A 20,248-nucleotide genomic window follows, 5' to 3' on the forward strand; every position below is an offset into this window, starting at 1 on the left:
TTTTTTGAGTCTTGTCCCAACCTTCCTTCTCATTGTTTTCAGAACATAAAGTTATTATTAGTTAATAAACTGGAAATCCATCATCCACATCTTTTAGGGATAACTTGGAATTTCATGGTGTATTACCTGTTTTAATTTCCTTCATATGATTCTATTACGTAGCCCTGAAAGGCAAAATAAGACAAGTAGAAAACAGAGACCCAGCTAGAGTAAGTAATTTGCTCAGGGTCAACACAGCAAGTTCTCCTAAGTGCAAAGTGTACACGTTTTCTGCTCTTTCCCATTGCTCTGGCTCCTCATCCCCACAATCTGCTCCATGTGCGACCACTTTCTGGGGAGCAAACTTTGTGACACCGAGGTCCTTGGGCTGAATCCACTGAGCTGTGTTTTATTTGGTGCCCTTAAAAATCAGATTTCACATAAGATCCTGAATTTCTGGCTTTTCATGAAACAGCTGAAGGTCTGGCAATGTTGTGCCCACATTCCCACATAAGCAACATCGGCTCCAGCTGAGTAGAAGCCGACCCTTTTGGCCAGGCGTTAAGCTTGACTTTTCCACAGCTGCTGCTTCATACGCCTGCTGCCTGCTCCTCTTGACTTGGTTCTATCACTGCCCAGCCCCACTAGGCATCTGAATTTGCAACCCTTGTTTTAAAGAAAGAGAAAAAAGGAGCCATCTATGTTCTAAAGACAAGATCAAACGGTGTTGAAAATATAAAATGTGATTATTATATTTCCAGAAAGTCCTCATTTTTTGGTATTAAGATGTAAGTTTCCCGGGAGAGAGTTTATGTTGTTTTGGTTTTATTTCTCATTTTTGACAACAGAGCAGTTTGACCCAGAACCCTTAGCAACAGTCCTTTTTGGATGAAAATCTTTGCAGGGCCTTTTAATTAGGAATTGACAGGGTGATTAACTTATAATTCACAAAAATAAATGTGGAAAGGAGAAGTACAGGTCAATTTCTAGCTGCGTTGAACTGTAAGGACAGTACTATTGGCAAGTGATTGCTTCCTCTTAACAGCTTTTAAAATTTTTCTTAATTGGATCCTTTGTCTTCTAATTGGATAGGGAGAACCATCATATGGCTTTCAATTACTAGTTGTGGCATGGTGATCCTGTCATATGGCCCATGCTAGGAAAGTCAGACTGTCAACATATAAGATGAAATATACACCATCTCCGAGAAGCTTTCTGTGTCAATAAGAAAGAGGGGAAACCTCCGATATCTTGGGTAGGTAAAGGCGTGCTGAAACGGGACACAATAACTAGCTTGATTTTCTAGGGACTTGTGTTTCCATTCTACAGACTAAGTTATAATTTCTTAAAATGTTACATCATCATAATTAGAACTGACCCTAAGAATATAAGATTATAATTTTATTCCACACACAAACACATACATGAGAAAATGCTGGTCTCCTCAAACTAATTTTTCTCCTGACCATTGGTGAATTTGGAGATTCTCTAAGAAACAAAGTTTCTCTATAGCTTTCTGGCTTTACAGCCTCGATGGGATCCCTTTTGCCTACAGGATAAAATCTGAATATGTTATCATGGCTGATATCTGATCCCAACATCTTTCTCTAGCTTCGTATTCCAAAATTGCTAGGCAGGCACTTCACCCTTTATTCACTGAACTTCTCACTTTTCCTTGGAGATGTCAGGTCTTTGATGACTCTGTTCATGCCATTCCTGTTTCCGGGTGTGTCTTCTGCATTTTTCTTTGGTAAATCTTATTCACTGGTCAAGATTAGATAGAAAAGGTTACCTTCCCAGTGAAGCCTCATCTAACTCTGTAACAGAGTCAGAGGACAGTTACTGCCCGTAACTGAGTCTTTTGGTATTTGTCAACCACTGAGCATTGTTAATATGTCTGGAATAGCTTCTGTTCTGTTTGCCCATTCATTCAACAACACATTTTGAGCATCTTTAAGTATAGGTGCCGAATCCTGGGTCTACAAGCTTACCAAGATGGCTGAGGCACCTGATCTTGTATTGAATTGTAATTAATTGTTAGGGATAGTCTCCCTCACTGGGCTGAAACTACAGAGGGTAGAAATATTTGTCTTATTTAATATTTGTGTCACCAGTGCCTAGAATTTTGCCTGGTTCAAACTAGGAGATAAGGAAATGCTCACTGGTGTTTCATGACTTCTTGCTGGAGAATATTGACCAGTTATATGAAATCTAACCTTTTAGTCGACCTAGTATACTTATAATCTCAGATTTTAAATATGGAAGACTTGATATGGCCATCGTCACTGTATTTGAGATGTTACGGAATCTAATAACCTTTTGGGTGTAACCCTTTTTATGCCTTTAGTGTGTTAAGTCAGATCCTGTGATGGGCACTTTGGCTCAGCACCTTGGAATGGCCTTTTGCCGGAGAGGAAACACATTCTCTGATTAAATGCCCTTAGCAGGCAGGGACAGGACACAGCTGGGGTTTGAATCAGGCTAAATCCCATCAGATTGGAAATCAAGAAGCTGGTGCTTTTGAAGATTATAAATCTGGAAAGCAGCAGAGACAAGGGGCTGTGAGTCCCTGTAGTGGACTGTAGTGTAGAGGTGGCTGTAGTGCCACCTCTCTTTGGCTTTCAGTGCTGGTTCTCTCTGGCCGATGCTTCCAGAATAACTTTAAAGATGGACACGTGTGAAGGGATAAGATTTTAATGCTAGAATGACTAAATCTACTCTCCCTCAATGCTTCAAAAAGGGAAGTAATCAAAGTCTTGGGAAAGACCTAATTGAGAATACGGAATGGCATGGAAATGAGAATGACTTGAAATAGAATGCCATAAACTCTTGTTTCATGTCTCCATGTTTTTCTGAAAGGCATAATTACAATTTTACGTATAAGAATCGCTTAAAGCTAGCAAGTCTGCCAGCCCACTGTTACTGGTGACTTTAGATCATGGAGTTCTGCTTCATGCGACTTTTTTCAGCTTTTCGTATGTGTATACATCACACCGGATGAAACTGCACTTCAGCACTTATTGTGGTGGCTTCTCTGTTCTGGGCTACAAGCCCACTTACTGGTGCCATTGCTAAAATGAAGACATTCAAGAGGGACAAGGGAGTCCTCTGCTTCCTCAGGCAGCTCCATGGATGTTGGAGCTGCCTGCACATCTGGCTATCTCTTGAGCAGACTCTCCCCGTCTCCTGAATACCCCATCTAGACAGACAGCCTATGCCGCGGAGCTCATTATTGCCCTAAGTGTTTGCTCTGGATCTGTGCTTCACCCGTTTTATTTACATGCTTTATTTTTCATTTTATGAACAAATCGATAACTAGACTTACTCTTTATCACACTGGATTAGTTTTATTTATTCCGTTTGAATTTGATTAAAAAGCTGTCAAACGTAAGTCTACATTTTTATCAGCAGAATACTTTCATAAAACCGGTATGAGATGTGTTCAACTAGAACATGCTTTTCAAAATAAAACAATGTTTGATATATTCTAGACAGTTACCCTTTTGTTTATCCATGACAACTGAAACTAACCATCAAATGGATAAAGCAATCTAAGTCTAGTCAAGTAATCCTTAGGGCATATGAAAAAAAAAGCCTTTAAAAAAATTTCTTTCTAGATGGATTTAATGTAATTCACCAATAAAGCATCCTCAGAAGCATAATAAAAATTCTACATAAAATGACATAGCCAGGGAAAAGGAAGATATACAGTTTGATGAAGATTCAAAATGGATGTTAGCATTAAAAATGAGCAGTCATGCAATTCTTGTATAATATAAAGATCAAAATTGCAGGGCACTAATTTTGCTTCTAATTTATAAGATAGTGTGTTTATGGGACTACATTTGTATTTATAAAAAAATTCAATGGCAAATGCTTTGAACTGTCATTTTTCTTGAGAAAAATTGCCATTCAACATGTTATATTTATAAATTTCACTGTATAGCATTGAAAATAGCTGGACTATATTTATATATACAAAAATGTTCTGGAAAGATGAAATATATCTGTTTTGGTTGTGAACCTGATCTCCTTCGTTCCATTTACAAATTAATAGCTTCTGCCTTCCTACCTCTTTGTGTTCTAACCATGTCCAAGTAACAGTATGGAGTCATGCTTAAGGCAGCCTGAATCTTGGGAAAGCACATGTGTGCACATGCACCCCCTACTCCCACCCACACTCACTCACATCTCCACATACACAACCACACACCCAATTCCCTGGAGCAGCATTAAGGCCATTTTTTGAATATGTGCTATTCTTTGCATATTATTTAACAGCATGAGGCATGCATGATGTGCTCCTAGAAGTGCTAGAAGGCATAGCACCAAAGGGGTTAATGTAGAACACATATAGGCAAATATTGTCAATTATTTTATTCAAATGTTTGGAACTTAAACACAAAATCATCATTAAGTTTTCACAAAATGAGGCATCTGTCGCTTGAAAGGCAAAAAATATTTCAGAAATATGTTTACAGAAACGTAAAAATATTAGGCATCGAGACAGATGTGAACGTATTCAGTCGCTTGTCTTGTCTGTCAGTCTTCCTCTGAGCCGAAGATCTTACTGTACTCGCTCAGCATGAGCTCAGCTATCTGGTTCTGGTAGACCATGTGGATTGCCATGTTTCCTGTTTCATTTTCAGCTCGCAGAAGGGTGGGTCCAAATACAATCCCCAAGCTTTGCGTGGACATGAGGTTCTTGGAGGCTTTGGCCACTATCCTGTGGGGAGAGAGAGAAAAAAAATAATTTCACTGGAGTTTGAAGTGAAGTTGTGGCTACTTTGGAGTGATTAAAAAAGGTTTCTCATTCAGGAAAAGTAACTGCGTTATAACATTATTTAATCTTCTACCCTACACACTTTACTGTATGGAAGTAAAACCTATGAGTTTTGGGGAAAGGATACATTGCCTTGTCCAACTTTTTACCCCCATAATACCTTGAGCATTGTGGGTACTCAACAAATATTTGTGAAATGAATGAGTAAATATATTAAACAGCAAAAATGACTGTGAAATTAACAAGATTCAGCCTTTAAAATGCTTAGAGACAATTGAGGAAACAGGTGAGAGGCATGCAAAAAAAAAAAATATAAGACAAATGAAATAACCAGAACAATGTCTGCACAATTAGTAGGCTGAAAAAAATTAAGTTTTTCGTGATTAGCGTTGAGCAAAGTATTCCTGGCAAATGCTAATTGGAATATGTTTTGTAGAGGAGATAGGCTCTGAGACAGTTTGGTATATGGTAAAATTCTAAGTGTCTCCATTTGGACAGCCAATTTAGCTTAATGCCACAATAAAATGCAGAATCCTGTGGCATTTGCACAGGAAAAGAGCCCCATTGGAATCAAATATGTATTTGCTTGTGTGAGGACCCTATGGAGAGCTGGAATACCAATGAAACACTAGGATTTGGTTTTATTAATGGTAATGACTTGCCTGTTCCAACACAGGACTCCTAAAAAGAAAAGAAAGCCCCATCCTAGAAACTGATAATTAAAAAAGTAATGCCATTCTGACAGCTGAAGCCTACTTGATTTTATATTAAAATTCAGAAGAGTGGGGTTTTAGTGATAAGGAAATAAGGAAAGCATATGGAAAGACAGAGTGCTAAGAAATATCAAACTCTTCATTCTACTAGATATCCCAACCCAAGGGAAATAAGAGTGTAGAAAATAAAGCGAAGCAAAGGAACACTTTTTTACAAGACAGTGGGGTCTCTGGCTTCAGAGCTCAGTGTGGAACGTTGTCGAGCTGGTTGGACTTTAGAGGCCTCTCTTTGGCCTAAGTGGGCCTACATATCTCTGAATCACAGGTGACAGAAAGACTGGTATTGTAGTAGTCCCTGCTTATCTTCGAGGGATATGCTCCAGGAACCCCATCCCGCCGCCAGTGGATGCCTGAGGCCTTGGATAGTACCGAACCGGATTGCCATCTATTGGAACATGTTTCTCTTACATCCACAGATGTAATGCCTTTTCCGTCTTAACTCAGCACTCATCATGCACTGTGGCCATAACTTTTGCAGTCTGAGGTGCAACAGCAAAACTAGCACAAATTTATTTTTCCTGCTTGACAATTTCACAGCTGGAAGATTCATTCTTACCATAAATCATAGCAACCTTGGCATACAATTTTTATTCTTTCTTAAGTTGAGACCTTCCACCTTTCTGCTGAAAGGATGCCCATTACGGCTTATCTTTGGCATATGTGAATTGCCAGCATCACCTACTCTTGCACGTTGGGGGCCATTGCGAAGTAAAATAAGGAATCCTCAAACACAAGCACTGTGATGCCACAACATTGATCTGATAACTGGGAGGGCTACTGTCTGAATAATGGCACCAGTGCAGACAGTTTGGAGACTCTGGACAAAGGGAGGAGTTACATCCTCGGTGGGAGAACTCATCATGCTACTCAGAATGCTGTACCACTTATTAATTGCATATTTCTGGAATTTTCCTTTTCATACTTTCAGACTGTGGTTGACTTTGGATAACAGAAACCATGGAAAGTGAAACCACAGATAAGGGGGACTGCTGCATTTTTTTTTTTCCCTTCACAAACCTGAATCTCTGAAGAACCACTTTTGTGACAAAGGCCATGCTGTCCATTTCTTGAAAGAGATTGAGCAGGGCCAAAGCCACATGTGTACTGCCTGGTACTTGCCCACCACCAAGCAAGCTCATGGCACATACTGTGGCCAGCAAAGCATATTTGACCTAACCAATATTAATAATAATCAACTATTGTTCTAAGCAATTTTATTGTCTCATTTCATCAGAACAATCCCATGAAGTAGCTTCTATTAAGCTTGTTCAACAAATGAGAAGACTGAGGTGCATAGAGTGGTGTGACAGCCAGTGTCACACAAGCTGACGTTTAAGCCTAGGCAGTCTGGGTCCAGTACCTGTGGAAGCATCACTGTCAGTGTCTGTAGTGACTCCTGGCCCTAGTAAATGGGCCGGCTTTTCACTTTGCCACCTTCCACGTGACTATATGATCCATCATAAGAAGGTCTGAATTTTCGTTTTTCACTCTTAGAATTGTAATGGACAGCCTGGTGATAGTAGATTTTTTGTGGACAAAATGACTCAAATTAGACTGAATATTCAGGATATTCTGCTTCCCACTTTCCCTTTTCTTCTGCTTTAAACAGACAGCATTTGTACCTGTGAGCACTGTTGGCATGGCTACATTTCTGGAAGGGATTCTCATATTTTTAAGAGTGTGAGTTATCTGAGACTTCAAATTTAAAGTTTCTTTTGGAATATAAGAAGCTATGCTACTTTGCTATTTCATTTGCCAAAATCCTATTGAGTGAATTAAGCATCCTTCTATCTGTAGAGGGCAAGTGGAATGGACCTTTGCTTCTCTTTAACATGCCCATCTACCTCAGTTTAAGATCTTTCCTGAGCCTCTCCCAGATATGCATATTATAAAAGCCATTAGTAAGATTCACAATACAGGCAATGCAGATTTTTCCCTTTTGATTTTAAATTAATACCTTTTTATGACGTGAACTCCTCCATTAATTTCACCACACACACACACACACACACACACACACACACACACCACATTTTAGAGGCAAATATGGAGATAGATAACATAAATAATTGAGTAAAAGTTGTTTTAATAACTTTACCCATTGGTAGCAAGTGTCTAAATTGATAAGATTTATCTAGCAGAGAACGGGGCTCAGAGGTCATGGGCCATGGAGAAGGTAGAAGCAAAAGCAAGACTATATTGAAGGTACAAAGGTGAATGGGGCATCATGGCCAACAGGGTAGTAGAAGAACATTAGGACTTGGAGTCCAGGAAATCTGAAAGGGCAAAAGGATGATGTAAAAATTGACAGGATTGAAGATACAGTTACCTATTTAATTTTGGCTATAATTTTAGTTGGTGCAGAGACAGTGAGATTAAGGTATCTGGGAGCCAAAACTGAGACCCACACAGGTGAGGCTAAAAATCAAGGGAGATGCAAGAGCTCATTAGTGGAGGGACAGTCTGAGGTTATGGGATTGGAAACTGGAAGGAGTCTATAGCTTTGGAGGAGCTTGGGTGGGTGGAGGTGTAACTCAGCTCTCAAGGGGGACTCAGACCTTGAAGGGAGAGCAAGAAAACTGAAATGGGGCTAGACTATTTACTATTTCTGCAGCATTCTTTGTATTTTCCCTGTTCAGCAAAAGACCTGGTCTTAGAAACCAGAGCGGGGCCAAATGTGGGGGAGTGAACCAAGGAAGTTTGAAATGGGAAGGAGATTACGTAAAAGTAGAGGATTGAAGATACAGTTATAGAAGGAAGAGTTGGAGGCTAGAGCTGCGTGTCTGAGTACCTCCTTGGGGAAAGCCATGTGCCTGCATGTCTGAGTGTCCCTTGGGAGAAGGCTTCTCTAAGCCACTGGGCCATCGTGGGGGACTCCCGTAATGAATTTCTGTGTATGCATATTACCTAAATTTCCTGTGGAAAAATGTTCATTTTGTGCTTTGATGCATGTGTAAATATAAAATATTCATTCTGCCTCAAACCTCTATCCTTTATGTCCATTTCCCTGCACGTTTTCCATTTGCTTTTAATAAAACTTTAACTTACGCATGTTTTAAATAATCTCGTTTAAGTAAATTTAAAAAATAACACAGAGTTTTGTATTCCTGTTATATTTGCATTATTGCAGGTTAAATTTTTTCAGCAGCTTGAAATTTTTTTCCTGAGTTCGGAAAATCAAGTTACTTGTACTAACTAAAAAAAATTAAGAGTCATTAAGAAAGAAAGTTATAGTATTATATAGAACATAGGCTATTTTGCTTATCCACTATTTCAAAATATGTATGTATGTATATATATGTAATCTATATAAATATGTACATGAAATTTATATGTATATATATACATATACACGTATATATATTTATATACATACACATACATATATATATATATATATGCAATTTATTTTCCAAATATCAACCAAACAGTAGTTCATGTGTTAAGAAATCACTGTCTTTAGGTTAGAAAAGGTGAAGGTAAAGATCAATTTGGGGTAGAAGTCATTAAATACTGAACTATATAATTCATGCTGACTGACTAATACATTCTCATATTAAAGTTTAAATTATGTGGGGATAGACATTTCCAGCAAAGAAGGCCCCCAAACTGGGGATGTCTGGGAAAATGTATTGATGCTGTTATAAATGTCATGATTCAAATGGAAGCTTACGTATTCCCTACCATGCTGGACTCCTAAATAGTTAAGTGGTTGATTTAGGATCACAGAGGGAATCAACCACCATTTCAAATATATAGTTAGAAAACTATCCTGCAAAATTATATTATTATATATCTCTCTTTTTGCATCTAATTATTATCTCTCTTTTTTTTTTTTAAACCTCATGTCAATAGAAACCATAACATCACTCCTACTGTGGGGACCAGCTAGGGATTATTTCTGAAGTTTCAACTAGTAAAACATAGGTAGAAAAGAAATATAAGCTGCTGGAAGAAATAAAAGCCTTGCATGGAATAATATAATTCCATTTAGTATCTTAGATGGAAAACTCTCAAAAACAGTCAGGTGTACTTCAAGTAGCTTGAGCTTTGTTGAGTTGTATTGTTGGAGGGGTGGATCTGATCCAGAAACCATATACATTTTTACCATGGTTTTGGCATCATCTTTCAATAAAGTGAGTTCTGTAAAACACCATTTCTCTGATATGCTTCCCAAAAATGGCATTCCAAAATAAAAGTTTTGGAGAAAATTGAGGGCCACTTTTTCTTCTTGGATATTCACAATGCACGAAAGCATAATAAAGCCTCTGAAAAGTTCTGCAGAAAAAAAAAATCCTTGCCCATCTTTAACTTGTGTCCTCCCTAAATTACTTGAATCTTGTACATAGATTCTCTTTTTTGTGTAACACTGAAGAGTGTATATGAAGAAATGCTGCACTCGTGTGTTTTGCTATGTCTGAAAATGTCAGGAATTTTATCCTCCTATGCCACCCTGGCTTCCCAGCTCTGTAGCAGTTAACTCAGAAAGAAGTCAGATTCTTGTCATTCTGGCTAGTTCCACCCCTCTGGTAAGGCTTAGGTTTCATTAGGCCCTTAAACTCCATGACTGTTGTAAATTTTGAGCTACCATTTAACCTGTTTTTAGCAAAGAAATCAAAGAAACTCCCCTTTTATGACAAAACAAAGGCCAAAAGGCAAAAGAACTAATCTGATTGAGAAAGGTAAGGAAAAGACGTGGCTGAGACATGAATACGATAGTGGGCAAGAAGGCCCAAAAATATTTACACCTTATGTCAATATTTGGGAATTCCTCTTGATGTATGTTGACTCATCATTAATTCACTCCCAAGAAATCATAGCAAAGATACCTGATTCTAAGCCACATGAAGAGCTCAAAGTTTGGTGCCTCTGAATGCTTAACTAACAGAAAAAAAGGCCCCAAACTGCAATTCTTGAAAAAGGCTATTTATTTATACTGCTTAGTTTTAAATAGCCTGACAAAAATGCGATTTTATGAATTTGTTCATGAAATAGCACTTTGTATGTATTCCTAGTAAAAGCGTTTCTTATACCACTAAGTAAAATTCGAGTTTATAAAATCTTAGAATGAGTAAGAATTCATTTTTCTAGCAAGAGCTGAAAAGTGATACACAGTTTACAGCATTAAAAAAAGGAAATGTGAGTGCTACCTTTTGTCAGGTCCAAATGGGAAGAACAATGATCCATCAATTTAAGCTTATTTTAGGAACAATTTATAATCCAGTGCTACAGATGTTGGACCCCCGGAAAAGAAATCCTCTCGAAAAAGCCTTATGCTGGGTAAGTTTTTCCTAAAATGAGCTGAATTGCTAATTCAAAGAAATTTCTTAGTCGCATAAAATCACAGCTAAATGACTCAAACTGAAAGAAAACTTTAATATACAACTAAAAATTAATGCTGAATTAAGAAGACCAAAGCCTTTAATAATAGTTCAGCTCCAAACAGATTAATGGATGTGAACTTTCTTTTAAGTTTGTGCTTTGCTGTTACTATAGTGACTTGCAACGTGTGTTGAAAGCCACATAATTGCCTGGAGGACAACTCTCAAGTTACGAAGGTGTATTAGAAATGTTCCCCTCTCTATCTGTGGAATGCCATGATTTTCCAACACACATAACTTCAGGATAGTTTTACGGAATAAGGAGAGCGTGGTGGTAAATGTATTCCTGCCATCAGGTCACACCTGGCTTGCAAAATATAGCTCAGCCACTGCATGTGAAATGTTAATTGTGACTTTGACCACTTAACTAAAGAGAGGCAGAGGCTGTTAAAAATAGAATAAATTTTCAATATGCTCAACTTATGTTTCCTATGTGCTATAACTATTTTGGGGGGGATCCATGCTAACCATATGCTTGCCTACCCTCAATTTGCACAAACTGTACTGCTATCTACACTGGCCTTTTTATAAGATTGAGGACTTAGCAGAAATTCCACCTTCTTCTTTAAAGTTATAGTTGTATGCCAGAAACATTCTCAAGTATTGGAAAAGCAGGAGAGCATTCACAAGTGTTTTTGCATTTAACATTAGTGTGTTTCAAGGTGGTCACGCAAAGACAATTCAGCCATTTTTTGTATGCCAGTTTACGTATCCATTGGCTTAAACAAATTGAAAAGTCTTCAATTTTATATCTAAACATCATGTCATTCTTATTTTCCAAAATAACTATCATCCTAAATAGGAATTATTGCTATATTCTGATTTTTTGGTTTTGAATAAAAGCAAAAAATTAGCTTTAAAGTTAGATGTATGTAATTCTCAAGTACATTATAGCAAAGCAGAGTTATATGGCAGTTGAATATTGATAGCTAACATGGCCAGATTATTTGCATTTATTGAACCTCTTTGCATGAATTTCAATGCAGAAGATTGAAACATTTTCAATTATTCACTTGTTTCATATTTTTATTGATTGGGCATTATAATGATATTCTAAAGTATCTCTAAAGCAATATTTAGAATATTTAATAAGATGTGAGAACTAAAAAGTAAAAAAATGAATGGCCCACAGGCTTCAATTAATAATTTATTTCTAATTGGAATATGTGTTCTGTAAGGTGATAACAACCACAGATAAAATGGAATATCAGAACCAAAACCCTGACATGGTAGATAATACCAAAAAGAAACATTTACAGTAGTTACTGTTTGTTACTATTAATACCTTCTATGTGCTAATCACTGTGCTTCAAATATATCACGTATTTTAAAGACAGATTTTAAAATCAGCTTTAATTTCTTTTTTTGATGATAAATGCATTCTATTAGAGAAAATTTGAAAAGTTTAGAAGATTATAGTAAGCACTGGTAACTCGATGTAACCATTTATTAGTTCATAAAAATCTATTGCGTACTTACTATGTGTTTGACAGTATTCTGGATATTAGGGATAGTGCAATGAGTAAAACAGACAAAATCCCTGCTCAGATGAAGCTTACAATCTAGTGGGGAAAACAGACAACCAGCCATACACTAAGCAATACATAATGTGACTTCAGGCCCTGAAGTACTTCAAGAAAAGCTAAGAAAAAGAGAAGTAATGGTTCTTCCACTGACCCTAGGGAACTTTAAAAAAAAACCCTGATGGCCTGGAATCCATTCCCAGAGATTTCTCTTTTATTTAATATTGGGCAAGGCCAGGCTGCCTTCATTTTTGAATAGCCCCCAGGTAATACTAATGAACAGAGAGTGGTAAGAAGTGCTACGTGTATTAGACGGAGTGCTCAGGGAAGCCCTCTCTAAAAGGGAGATTTGAGCAGAGTCCTGTTGAGGTGCACATGTCGGGGGAACGAGTGTTCTGGGCAGGGAATGGTAGGTACAATACCCTGGTGGTGAGGAATGCAGAGCATAGTCTGGCTGGAGGCCAGGGAGCAAAGGGAAAGAGGTAGGAAATGCTGTGGAGGGACTTGGGGGTCATGGTAAAAATCTGGGACTTATTTCTAAGGGTGATGGAAATCATTTCTTGGGGTTCGAGCAGGAGAATGACACTGTTAGCATCTAGAGATGATAGAAATGTTTATATAATGTATCTACATACAACTTTGAGAAAATGCACTTTATATAATTCTGTATCTGGCATTTTTCACTTCTAACAGGAATAATTCCTATGACTTATATATGTAATGTATTATCACTTCATCATTACCTTATATGTAAGAGAATGAATTGTGCCCTATGCTTTCGTAGTGTAAGTGAGATAAACAAATAAAACCTTCCCATGTACTCTTCCTCCACGTTTTGGAGTATTTATTTAGGCAGTGGTTCCCATTCAGGAGCAATATTGTGCCCTGTCCCAAGCCCCATCCTTCCACCTATGAGAGATTTGGCAATATCTGGAGACAGTTTTGATTGTCATGAGCAGGTGGGGTAGGAAATTGCTACTGGTGTCTAATGGGTAGAGGCAAAGGATGCTGCTAAACGTTTTGTAATGCACAGGCAGCTCTGATGACAAAGAATTATCTAGCCCCAAATGGCAATAATGCTGCAGATGAAGACCCCTGCCTTAGTGTAAAATAATAGAAATGTAACAACGTGATCAGTGGTTCTCAAACTTCACCCTTCACGAAGATAATTTGGAAGGTATTAAAAGGCAGGTTGCTGGGCTCCACCTCCAGATTTCTGATTCAGCAAGTCTGGGGAGAGGCTTGAGAAACAGCATTCCTGTCAAGTTCCCAAGTGGTAACAGTACTGCTGGTCTGGTTGGGAACCACATCTTGAGAACCAGCACCAGATTATCAAGTTATGGCTCTTTTTTCCTTAAAACATAACATGTTGGAGGGCGTATTAGTCCAGTTAGCAGTATTATAATTTGGTATTATTCTTTTTAAAAATAACTGCCATACATGAAAATAGTCTGTCATTCTTTGAACTTAGGATTCTTTGAATTTAGGAAATGGGGAAGAAGTTAATAAAGCAAACAAGCAGCCATGTGTGTTTTCTCTCCTGTGAATATCTCCTGCCCTCTTTCCTATTTAGTGTATACTTTTATGTTTGTTTGTTTAACCCATTTTATTTTGTACAGCAAAACTAATACATGGTCTTTTGGAAAAAAAAAATGTACTAATCAGAAGTATTGAAAAGTAAAAAGTAAAAACCTCCCCTGTTTCCTTGTCAAATTCCTTCATAACTATAATTAACAGATGGGTGTTCCTTCTGGATGTTTTTCTACTCATCTATCCATCTACCTATCTTTATATATATATAAACAATTATATATAAATATATAATTTTTTTTTCCTTTTAAAAAAGATGAAATAAAAAATACATAATGTGCTATAATTTGCTTTTCCCCCCTTAACTATATATCACGGGCATGTTTCCAAGTCAGTACATATAAAAATACCTCATTCTTTAAAAAAAGTTGTTACATTTCATAGTATGGAAATACCTTAATTTATCTAACCATTTCTCTGCTGGTAGGTTTTTAGGTTGCTTCTTCTAATTCTTTGCTATTACAAACAATGCTACAATAAAATCCTTGCATATGTAGATTTCTAAGTTTATGTCTTAAGAGTAACTTTTCATTACTTTTGTGGCACATACATTCTCCCAATTCTTGTGTTTCTTAATTTTATTTACTTAAGTTCTTATGTAGTCACATGTAGTACTATTTCTTTTGGATTTTATCTTTGTTTTTATTATTATAAAATCCATCCACTTAAAGAGATCAGATAACTATTATCAAAGTCTTGTTTTTAAAAATGATTTTAGTTTTTAAAAGCATATCATCTAATTCATTGTAAATATTTTTGTTGTGGGAAATTTGATGGTACTCTAAATTTACTTTTTTTCTGGAAACCAGCTAATTTTCCCTATGACATTTGTTGAATAAACCCCCACTTTCCATTGATTTGTGATACTGCCTTTTTTTTTTTTTATTATACTTTAGGTTTTAGGGTACATGTGCACAATGTGCAGGTTTGTTACATATGTATCCATGTGCCATGTTGATTTCCTGCACCCATTAACTCGTCATTTAGCATTAGGTATATCTCCTAATGCTGTCCCTCCCCCCTCCCCCCACCCCACAACAGTCCCCTGAGTGTGATGTTCCCCTTCCTGTGTCCATGAGTTCTCATTGTTCAATTCCCACCTATGAGTGAGAACATGCGGTGTTTGGTTTTTTGTCCTTGCGATAGTTTACTGAGAATGATGTTTTCCAGTTTCATCCATGTCCCTTTTGTGCAGATTGCCTGCAGTCAGCCACACACCCTGGTATATGGTACTGTGCTGATTATCTCTACGTATGTATGTATATATATATACACGTATACGTATATATATATACGTATATATATATATACGTATATATATACACGTATATATATACGTATATATATACACGTATATATATACACGTATATATACACGTATATATATACGTATATATATATGTGTGTATATATATGTATATATATGTATATATATAATATATATATATATATTTTTTTTTTTTCTTTTTGAGACAGAGTCTCACTCTGTCACCCAGGCTGGAATGCAGTCGCATTGTCTCGGCTCACTGAAACCTCCACCTCCCAAGTTGAAGCGATTCTCATGCCTCAGCCTCCCAGGTAGCTGGGAATACAGTCACGCGTTACCATGCCTGGCTAATTTTTTGTATTTTTAGTAGAGACGGGGTTTCCCCATATTGGCCAGGCTGGACTCAAACTCCTGACCTAAAGTGATCCGCCCGTCTCAGCCTCCCACAGTGCCGGGATTACAGGCATGAGCCACTATGCCCGGCCTCTTGTGTGTATTTTGATTCAGTACTCTGCTGTTTAAATCACTGTAACTTTACTGTGTATTGGGATATTTCTCTTCCCATTTTTTTTTCTTTTGTTCAGAAGTAAGAGAAAATTTTCAGGTGAACTTTCTCAGATGAACAAAATGACCCTGAGAAAGACTGAAAATTTGATCCAAGCCACACAGGCAGTAAGTGGCAGAACCTAGATTAAGATGCAGATCTTTATTACTCTGTGATATAAACGTATTTTCTGCAAGTAGCTGAGATCTAAGAATTTTGAGTTTGACGTCAAGAGACTTCTTAATGGAGAGGCCTGAGACCTGAGGAAGACTTGGGAAAAAAGTGAGTCAGAGTCAACAAGAAGTCTTGGGTGACATATTTTGATTTTTTAATCACCTAATTCACATCCAAGGATATATCTGCACAGATAAGAAGGGTGTTCAGATGGAAGAAAAGCCAAATTAACATGTATTACCTTTTTTTTCCCCATATTCACACAGATTTAAAAACTTCTGAAAGCATTCACATCTCATTGTAAATGGAAATGCACTATTAGCAAAATGATTGAGTATTTCAGTTATTGGTTTTTTTAGGTGTTTTTCCTCATGCTTTTAAAATGGTTTTAGCCATTTGCATTTAACTGTCTCAGCAGTAAAAGAATTCTTAATTTTTATTCCCTGAGCTCTGCTGATATACCAATAACCACTGATAATATCAACATCCTGGGAAGGCATTGCTCTGCATTTAGGAGGGAAAGGCTAGCAAATATATTATGTTGGGAGTACTTTTAGAAATAAAAAAATTATAAGACTGTCATTATTTTCTACCTGAATTTGTCCAATATGGCTATTTAAAAACTAGTATGTGCTAGTAATATTTTAGACAGAACTTTGAGTGTTGTGCATGGATCAGCATTAATTAAGCCAAGCAGAATAATGCACCTAATTATAAGTTACTAGTGGAGTATATAGTACTTAAATATTTGCCTTGTGATGTTACATAAACGTAAAAGGAATATTTTCAGTATGCAGAGTATTCCTCAACTTCTCTTTTGTTTTTCCTTTTTATATAGGTGAATAGAAGAGCCACTTTACTTTTCATTAAGGGCACCTACATACAATCTTTAGCAGTTTTCTTGAAAATTGTCTCCTTGTTTAAAAGATTGAAAAATAGTCAAAGGAGAATCAGTTGCAATTTGGGTATCATCATTCAATTGGTATGTGCTTAGTTTTACTTTCTGAGGAAAAATAGTTTTTTTTTTTTTTCTTTTTTTTTTTTTGAGACAGAGCCTCACTCTGTTACCCACGCTGGAGTGCAGTGGCAAGATCTCGGCTCACTGCAACCTCCGCCTCCCGGGTTCAAGTAATTCTCCTGCCTCGGCCTCCCGAGTAGCTGGGATTACAGGCACCCGCTACCACACCCAGATAATTTTTGTATTTTTAGACAGGGTTTCACCATGTTGGTCAGGCTGATCTCAAACTCCCTACCTCAGGTAATCCGCCCGGCCCCCCAGAGTGCTGGGATTACAGGTGTGAGCTACCACACCTGGCCAGTTTTAGACACTTTCTTGCAGTGACTTTAAGAGGGACGCAGTAAAACTAGTGAGCACCAAGATGAATGTGCCCAGAGAGTGGCTTCTAAACGGAAGAGCACAGGAACTGAAGGTGTTTGGTTAGCAGGGGGGAAAGAATATTTAGGAAAGTCATGATGACTCAAAGCAAAAAGCCATGACATGAAAGAAAGAATAAACTTTCCTCTTGTAATCCAGTTACTGGAATTGGCCCAGAGATGGATTTTACCTTTGTATGAAGAATTAGTGTTGTAAAAATAGAAAAGACTGCTTCAAAACAGTAATGCATTTACATATACTATAGAAAATTTGGAAAATGCAGATGAAGATAAGAATCCCTCATAATTCTACTACTTAGATATTACCACTATTGATATTTGGTATAGATTCCGCCCCCCCCCCACCCCCCCATATACACTGGCAAAGCATTGGGAGCACCTATTAAAGATATTAAATATTTTATACCAAAAAAAGGCTCTGAGTTCCCCATCAAGAGAAGTATTCAGGCAGGATGTTTGAGATTCCTGTATTGGCTGGAAGGTTGAACAATCTTTGAAGTGTGGTTTGGGCTGCCGGATTAATGATGAAAGAATGAGCATTCTGGGAAAGTCAAAGTGTCTTCTGGGGATAAGATGAGATAGTAGATAATGACTGAGGCTTCTTCTCTACCCTTCCTTGTACATTGGGTCTTTCCCCAAGGTTCAGTCAGCAACACTGTGCCCTCAGTTCAGGGGTGATGCAGAAAAGCAGAAGTGCTTTTAATTTTTGCAAGGCAAGGCATTTGAGTTGCAAAGGACTGTGTTTTTGAGTTTCAAAAGCCTAAGTGCCAAAGGCCTCAGAGCTGCAGCCAAAATACGGATGGCCTGATCAGTAGATTGGAAGGTAGATAAAGAGCCAGGCTACTTTGCTGCCAGACTAGAGAAATATTTTCCGGACTTGGGGAGGGAGGGTCAAGGAAAGGTGAGACTTTGATGAGATCCCATGTAAGTGGCCCAGGCCCTGGTCCTTCCTAATCCCGTTCCCTGGGAGTGCAGGCTGTTAGAAGGCTTGAGGATCCTGAGAATCAGACAGATCTGTGTTCTTCTCTTTGGGGAAGACCTAGTAGTATGGCAGGATTCCAGAGCTGCCTACACCTAGTATATTAGGAGCAGTTAAGTAGAAATTGCTGCCTTGTATATCTAGGCAGGGTGGCCAAAGATAGCTCACAGAGTACTCTGTGAAGAGTGACTGAGATCCAGACCTGGGATTGGAAGTTGGGGATGATGACTGCAAATGAAAAGGGAATGAAGACCAGCCTGCAGAGGTGGGAAAAGCTAGACACTTTCTCTGCTGCTAATCTGCTTTATTATCTTTCTCCAGCAGAATATAAATGCCTTAAGCACAAGGACTTGATCTGTTTTTGCTTAGTGCTGTATCCGTAGACTAAGATTAGCATTTGGCTCATGGTATTAAGTACTCAACAAGTATTTGTTGAAATGCTGTATTAATGGATATCCTTTCTGCCCCTCCACCAAATGCTTCGGCTCTACATAGCCCTCCAGAACTAACAACATCACCAGAAAAAATCTGGAAGACAGTCTTAACTGACCAAATTCAAGTCATTTAGAAGAATAGGGCCCTGGAAGATAAATTAATTTTAATGTTGGCACAATAATTACATTTCTTGCACACCTAAATTTCACCCTGCTGGTGAATTTGGACATTAGATCTGTGGAGGAGACTAGCTGGTGTAATGTATGAGAGGACAAGGAGATGAAGGCAAAAATAAAAAGCGCAACTATTTGAGAACTTACGGGCCTGTAATTGTTCAGTGTGTCTTTCCTTCCCATATATTATCTGACAATGAATTTCCAACATGTACCTAATTTGAACAAAACTGGTGAGAGGAATTTAGAATAGAGAGTAATTTTTATCTGTTTTATACTATGGTTGGATTGAAGCTAAAGATAATGATGCCATTTTTTTTGGCCATCTAAAATTTGACCATATAATTTTATTTTCGGTAAAATGCTCGATGCATCTGCAGAAATATAAACCCTTTCAAAATGTATATGATACTTTGCTCAAAGATAGAAAATAATTTATTTTGCATTTACACATATAAATTTATCATCTGTACTACGGTGAAGGAATGAATTGTGCCAGTTTCTGCATATGTCCCTGTAAATACGGATGCTGGGCTAACTCATGATTCTATCGTCCGGTACGTAGAACTGTGATCACCTGTTCTAAGAATTTCTACATGAAATGCCTCATCTTTTAGGGACCAGTATCAAGCATTATATTAAGCTTTGTAACAGAGGGCTCTTAGTCTGTTAAGGGGCCATTCGTACATTTGTCAATTTGATAATTATGGTGGCTGCTTTGGTTGCAGAGATGGGCCACTTAGATCTCCTTTCAAGGAAGGACTCCCTGCATAGTTGCAGGGGTAGCTGATGGCTGCCAGCTGTCTTCTTCTTCAGGGTTTGCCTCAATTGCAATAAGCTTCCTTGCTCAATGACACTGACTGATCTGTCAACATATATTTTATGTATGTATGTATTTAAGAGACAAGAGCTTGCTCTGTCACCCAGGCTAGAGTGCAGTGGCACAATCATAGCTCATTGTAACCTCTAACTCCTGGGGTCAAGCAATCTTCCCGCCTCGACCTGCTGAGTAGCTATGACTACAGGTGTATGCCACCATGCCCGACTAATTTAAAAAAATCTTTTGTTTTGTAGAGATGGGGGTCTCACTATGTTTCCCAGGCTGGTCTCGAACTCCTGGCCTCAGGTGATCTTCCTGCCTCAGCCTCCTGAAGTGCTGGGATTACAGGTGTGAGCCACTGCTCTGGCCCCTACTCAGTCAGTCGGTATAAAGGCTGGACTATTTCTGCCCACTGTGGGACAACTTTGACAG

At 37.9% G+C, this 20,248-nt stretch overlaps 1 protein-coding gene across 1 annotated transcript in view; it reads right to left on the minus strand.

The window, feature by feature from the left end:
* Nucleotides 1-4,341: 4,341 nt before the first annotated feature.
* ARHGAP15 (Rho GTPase activating protein 15) overlaps nt 4,342-20,248 on the minus strand; it is a 638,539-nt gene continuing 622,632 nt past the window's right edge. Inside the window, exon 14 of the mRNA XM_030801219.1 lies at nt 4,342-4,705. Within this exon, the coding sequence (XP_030657079.1) occupies nt 4,522-4,705 (184 nt within the window). The 3' untranslated portion in view covers nt 4,342-4,521. The remainder of the gene's footprint in view (nt 4,706-20,248) is intronic.

This window comes from Nomascus leucogenys, chromosome 20 (genome assembly GCF_006542625.1).
Source record: "Nomascus leucogenys isolate Asia chromosome 20, Asia_NLE_v1, whole genome shotgun sequence".
In the NCBI taxonomy this organism is placed as follows: Eukaryota; Metazoa; Chordata; class Mammalia; order Primates; family Hylobatidae; genus Nomascus; species Nomascus leucogenys.